This window comes from Mandrillus leucophaeus, unplaced genomic scaffold (genome assembly GCF_000951045.1).
Source record: "Mandrillus leucophaeus isolate KB7577 unplaced genomic scaffold, Mleu.le_1.0 Scaffold231, whole genome shotgun sequence".
Classification (NCBI taxonomy): Eukaryota; Metazoa; Chordata; class Mammalia; order Primates; family Cercopithecidae; genus Mandrillus; species Mandrillus leucophaeus.
The window spans coordinates 42,111-48,622 of NW_012102377.1; the positions used below are offsets into that span (position 1 = coordinate 42,111).

The 6,512-nt window shown below is 50.6% G+C and overlaps 1 protein-coding gene across 1 annotated transcript in view; it reads left to right on the forward strand.

Annotated features, from left to right (window-relative positions):
• The first annotated feature begins 6 nt into the window (after positions 1-6).
• DVL3 (dishevelled segment polarity protein 3) overlaps positions 7-6,512 on the forward strand; it is a 14,703-nt gene continuing 8,197 nt past the window's right edge. The window contains exon 1 of the mRNA XM_011981862.1: positions 7-101. Within this exon, the coding sequence (XP_011837252.1) occupies positions 85-101 (17 nt within the window). The 5' untranslated portion in view covers positions 7-84. The remainder of the gene's footprint in view (positions 102-6,512) is intronic.

Sequence of the window (6,512 nt, forward strand, 5' to 3'; positions counted from 1 at the left end):
CTACCCCTGCCCGCCGAGCGCGTCACGTTGGCTGACTTTAAGGGCGTTTTGCAGCGACCCAGCTATAAGTTCTTCTTCAAGTCTATGGACGACGATTTCGGGTGAGGATGGCCCCCGCCCCGCCTCCGGGGGCCCCGGCCGCTCCGGCTTCTAAGGGACGACGCGGTCCGTTTCGACTTCCCCCGCCACACCAGCTCCTAGCCCCGCTCTGACTTCTAGGGGCGACTCGGCCCATTTGGGCCCCTTTGGTTCCAGCCCCTTTGGCAACTCCCGTTCACCTCTGAAGGGGGGCTCTTGGCCTCCCTTGTTTAAGGGGACGTCCAACTCTCCACGAGCAGAGTTCCTGCCGGTGCGGTCGCCTTACCTCGTCAGAGACCAGTGGCCCACAGAGACAGACACACACCCCCTCCACCTAGTTTCAGAGCCCGAGTCCCCCATCCTCCTCCTGCCGAGGAGCCAGAGCCACCTTTTTCCGCACAGACTTGCGTTGTGTGACCCTCGTTCTTCGCCCCCTTCATCTTTTCAGCAGCACAGCTCCCAGCCATATTTGGAGTATGCTGCATCTGAGGGCTCTGCTGGGACTTTGAGCTGGGGGAGGGGTGTCGGGGGTGCTCGGGCGCCTGGCGGTGAGCGGGGTCTGCAGATCTGATGTTTATCTAGCTGCCTCCCCTCTCCTTTGTGGGCCGTTGGGGGTGTTGTCACCGGAACAGAGAGCCTGACCCCTCAGTAGGCGTCCTCACTGACCCAGGTGCTGATCTTTCCTCCAATTTGGGTCTTTTTCTTCCAGATGGTGGCCAGTGGGGAGACGTTGGGAAGGGCCTGGGGCCTGGGTGGGAGGGCCAGAAAGAGTTTCTTGGTGTTCTCCATCTTCCCCTCGCTGGTGGGGTCTTCCCTTCCACCCAGCTGCAGAGATCCGGACAGGCAGAGTTTGGAAGCACTTCCCCTTTAAGAGGGGATGGAATGTTGGAGCCGGAAGGTTCTGAAGCAGCTGGCCTGGGAAGGGGGGGCCTGGCTGATCCCCTCGAACCCCCCCCAACTCCCAGGAGACTGGGGGAGGGGGAGGCGCCCCACACTTGCCTGCCGTCTCATTAACTGGGCGCTGGGCCTGGAGGCGGTGGGGAAGGCCCCTCCAGGCCTGAAGGCTGCCTCTCCAGCCCTAGCCTGAGGCCTGCACTGCTTTTTGGAGCTGAGGCCCTACAGCCAAGAGGAGTCTTTCTCCTCCCGAGTGTTCAGTTGTCGGGCTTCTCTCCCAAGCCCCTGGCCCACCTAGCACTAGGAAGCAAGCACCTTCTGTCTAATGCCTGGCATGTTTTGCTGTCACCTGAAACTCAGGGTTGGATGAGCCCGTGAAATCATGTGTGTGAGAGTGCTTTGTACAGTGGGCAGTGCTATGTAGATTCTAACTATTCTTGTTTCTGTTGTTGTTCCTGCCCTGGGGTGGGGTGCTTCTGCTGTGATAATGATTGTCTGCCTTCAGCCCAGAGACAGACACCTCTGATTGGAAGATTCTGAGGAGGAATGGATCTGGAAGGGGTCTGTGTGAGCGGGTGGATGCTTTGGCCTGGCAAGAGAAGAATAGGGTTAGAAGGGATCAAGCTACTGCCCCCACACAAGGAAAAGGGGAAGATCAACCAGAGTCCAGTGCCCTGGGGCCACCTCAGATCCAGATGCCTTGAGGGACTAGGATAGGCTGTCTCTCCACCCCCCACTTATCTCTAGACCCACTGGGCCTGGCCCCTGCCTCCTAAGCCTGGACAACTCTGGGCTGCTCTCCCAATCCCAAGGCTGCTGTTGAGCCAGGCCTAACTGCAGTTATAAGAGGGCCCCCATTACATCCAGTCACTGTTTACTTAATATTTTTCTTTAAATCCATTGTCAGTCCACTCATTCTTTTTCTTAGCTTGAGCCAAGCAATAATATGAAACCATACATCTGACTTTTCTATTTCTTTCTAAAATATATTTAACATAAATATTTAACGATTGAACTAAGCAACGGTAATCTGTGTGCCACCTGAAGCCATCTTGCAAACATCAGTGGTACTTGAACCAAAATCAGAGTTGGACCATTTTAGCAGGGTTGAAAACAGTATTAAAAATGAAGTGGAGGACATACATTTTGTTTGTATCCCCAGAAGGATAAATGAGCAGGGGACCTGAGAGGGCTGTCTTGTCACAGAGGGCTAATAGCTGAAGAGCATATATATATATTTCATTTATTTAACACACGCCTTTTATGCTTAGTGTGCCAGGGACTAATCCAAATGCTTTTCAAATCTTCACTCATTTAATCTTCAAAACAGCCTTATGAAATAGATAGCATAATAGTATCACTGGCGGAGGCCAGTGACCCTAACTGACAGAAGGGAAGATGGGTCAGAGGAGGAAGGCTGCTATCTCTCCAGTTTCTTCACTCCTGGCTCAGCCTTGGAGGTTCTGGTTGTGAGGCCTGAGGACCCCCCAAGTCCCATCTGGTCTCCAAAAGCATTTGTCAAGCTCAGGGTAGGCCCAGCCATCTTTTTAAATTTTTTTTCTTTTCTTTCTTTCTTTTTTTTTTTTTTTTGAGGATTTTCTCTCTTGTCACCCAGGCTGGCGTGCAGTGGTGCGATCTCGGCTCACTGAAACCTTTGCCTCCCAGGTTCAAATGATTCTTCTGCCTCAGCCTCCCAAGTAGCTGGGATTACAGGCATGTGCCACCATGCCCAGCTAATTTTTGTATTTTTAGTAAAGATGGAGTTTTGCCATGTTGGCCAGGCTGGTCTCAAACTCCTGACCTCAAGCAATCCACCCACCTCAGCCTCCCAAAGTGCTGGGATTACAGGTGTGAGCCACTGCACACAGCCTGTCATCTTAAGTTATTTGAGAAATGGAGGAAAGATAAACATTTTCAGCATTGAGGGCATGGTGGATGGTTCATGGAAGTAAAGGACCTACTGCTAGTCTGGCCTTGAGCTGTGAGAGGGGGCAGCATGGCGACCAGGTCATTAACTGTGTGGCTCCCTGCTGCATGTCATACACTGTCCTCCCTCTGGGCCTTCCACTTATAGCACTCTTCTTCCCCTGTCTCCTCCAGATTCAAATTCTCCTGCCCTCTGGGTTGAGCTTTTCCATGAGAACTGTCATGGCACTCTTATCTCTTATTTTATCCCTTTTTGTTGTTGTTGTTGTTGTTGTTGAGATGGAGCCTGGCTTTGTCACGCAGGCTGCGGTACAGTGGTGTGACCTTGGCTCACTGCAACCTCTGCCTCCCGGGTTCAAACGATTCTCCTGCTTCAGCCTCACAAATAGCTGGGACTACTAGTGTGTGCCATGACACCCGGCTAATTTTTGTATTTTAAGTAGAGATGGGGTTTTGCTACGTTAGCCAGGCTGGTCATGAACTCTTGACCTCAAGTGATCCGCCCACCTTGGCCTCCCAAAGTGCTGGGATTACAGGCATGGGCCACCGAGCCTGGCTTATTTTATCTTTATATCCTGACACCTGTGTGGCACTGAGCAGATGTCTATCCAGTGAACACATGTGCTGCTCCTATGGCTCCAACCACTTCCTGGATTGCAGTATATTTCCGTGAACTGTCCACTGGACCAAGTCTCTCCGAGAACAAGGCAGGCTCTGGGTCTGATGTTTCATGAGATCCCTACGGTAGCAAGCTCAGGACCTAAAACCCACTGGGCCCTCAGCCAAAGCATTTTATTTTATTTTATTTTATCTTATTTTATTTTATTTTATTTTATTTTTTTTGAGAGAGAGTCTTGCTCTGTCGCCCAGGCTGGAGTGCAGTGGCGCGATCTCGGCTCACTGCAAGCTCCGCCTCCCGGGTTCACGCCATTCTCCTGCCTCAGCCTCCTGAGTTGCTGGGACTACAGGCGCCTGCCACCGCGCCCGGCTAATTTTTTGTGTGTGTTTTTAGTAGAGACGGGGTTTCACCATGTTAGCGAGGATGGTCTCGATCTCCTGACTCGTGATCTGCTCACCTTGGCCTCCCAAAGTGCTGGGATTACAGGGCTGAGACACCGTGCCCAGCCAGCCAAAGCATTTTACTTGGATGAACAATGAATGATAAACAGATTTATTTGCTCTGCCCTTAAAAATGTATATGTAATTAGAAATAGTGTGTGGATCCTGCTAAAGATTGACAATATAACTAGCTTTTATTGTATGCCTGAATCATACCAGGCATTTAAGGATCCCATTTGCCAGGACGAGACAAAGGCTTGGAGAAATTAAGAAACTTCTGTAAGATAAGAGGGCCAATAAGTGGTAGAATTGGAATTTGAGCCCTTATTTATTTGACTCCATTTGGGGTGTAAGTGTGTGTGAGTAAGTGCTATGTAACCCCCAGCCATTCAGCTCCATGGTGGGAGAGTGAGGCCTGTCTGAGGTTCCCCAAAGCTGCCGAAGATCAGCTGATTGTTTTGAGTCAGCAGAGCCTTGGTGGCCTGTCGATGACCCCCAGAAAGAGAGGAAATATGTAGTGTGGAGCTGTGTGGTGGGGCCTGCCAGGGGACCCGGGAGGTAGGGACTCAGCAGCAATTTTCCCCCCCACAAGCAGACCCTTTCCAAAGCAGGCTGTGCCATGTGGTCCACATATTCCCTTTTCCTTTGAGCCCTGTGGGGCTGCCAACTTGTAGTATCCTGTGGCCAGCCTGACTGGTGGGTCTGAGCTACTTCTCTGTCCCTTCTTTCTAGCCTATGCTTTCTACACTTTCTGCCATGGTGGGCCTGAGTAGGATGATTTGGGCTGCTTTCCGAGGGTCACTGTGGTGTTGGGAATGATGGAGGAGCTAGAGCTGGATGGGAGTTGGGAGGGCAGGCTTGGCCTGTGAACTTGGCTGTGAGTCCAAAAATGTAAGCATCACAAGGAGCCAAGCACATTCCCGGCTCTGGGCAGAAACTGCTCTAAGAACAACGGGGGCTGGGCGCGGTGGCTTATGCCTGTAATCCCAGCACTTGGGGAGGCCGAGGTGAGTGAATCACCTGAGGTCAGGAGTTCGAGACCACCCTGGCCAACATGATGAAACCCTGTCTCTACTAAAAATGCAAAAATTAGTCGGGTGTGGTGGTGAGTGCCTGTAATCCCAGCTACTCAGGAGGCTGAGGCAGGAGAATCACTTGAACGCGGGAGGTGGAGGTTGCAATGGGCTCAGATTGTACCACTGGACCCCAGTCTGGGTGACAGAGTGAGACTCTGTCTCAAACAAACAAACAAACAAAAAACAAAGAACAAGTGGGGACTGAACTTCCCAACCTCCTCCTTGCTGTCTTCCCTCTCTGCTTAGAGCTCCCGGCATGTGTCATCTGACCCCTGGTCATGTCTTCCCATCTCTGTACTCCTGGCATATTTGACAGTCTGAGGGTCCTCAAACTTTCCCACTCCCCTTCCCAGCCCCAACTGTAGTTACTGCCTGACTTCTTGCCTCACCACATTCCCCAGGCCACACTACATGCCCCATGACCGCATTCCATACCCTTCATGCCTCACATCATTGTCCTCCAGCACCCACTCGCCACATGGACCCACATTACCTCTGTTATTATATAGGAAAGAATGTGAAATACAGTGGAAAGAGTATGGATTTTGGAGTCAGACAAGCCTGGGGTGAAATTCCAGCTCTGACATCTACTAGTCCTGTGACCTTGGACAAGTTACTGAATGTATCTCAGTTTCCTTATTCATGAAATGAAGATCATATTGTCTGCCCACTGAGGCTGATGTGAAGATGATAGGTTCTAACTATAGGAAGATAAGGTGGTGTAATAGGTAAGAATGCAGACATTAGAGTCAGGCTGACCAGGATTCAAATTCCAGCATGAGTTTAGGAGAATTACTGAACCTATTGAGCCTAGTTTCCCCAGTGTACCTGCGTTATAGCGTTGTTGTAGTAAATGAAATTATATAAGTAAAGTGTTTAGCATAGTGCTTGGCCCATAATACTCATTTATGCTCAATAAATGACAGCAAATTTTTTTTTTTTTTTTTTTTGAGACAGGGTCTTGCTCTGTCGCCCAGGCTGGAGTGCAGTGGCACAATCATAGCTCACTGCAGCCTCGAACTCCTAGGCTGAAGCGATCGTCCCACGTCAGCCTTCCAAGTAGCTGGGACCACAGGCACACACCACCATGCTTGGCTAATTTTTGTATTTGTTTTGTTTTGTAGAGACGGTGCCTCGCTATGTTGACCAGGCAGGTCTCAAAACTCCTGGCCTCAAGCGATCCTCCTGCCTCAGCCTCCCAAAGTGCTGAGATTACCAGCGTGAGAAAGAGCAATTGTTACTGTTAATTATCATAATGGCATGTGGAAAATGTTCAGTAAATGCCTTCTTCCTTTCTCTTTTCTTTTTCTTTTTTTTTTTCTTGTTTTGAGACGGAGTCTCACTCTGTTGCCTAGGCTGGAACACAGTGGCGCAATCTCAGCTCACTGCAACCTCCACCTGCCAGGTTCAAGCGATTCACCTGCCTTACCTCCCGAGTAGCTGGGATTACAGGTGCACACCACCAGCCCAGCTAATTTT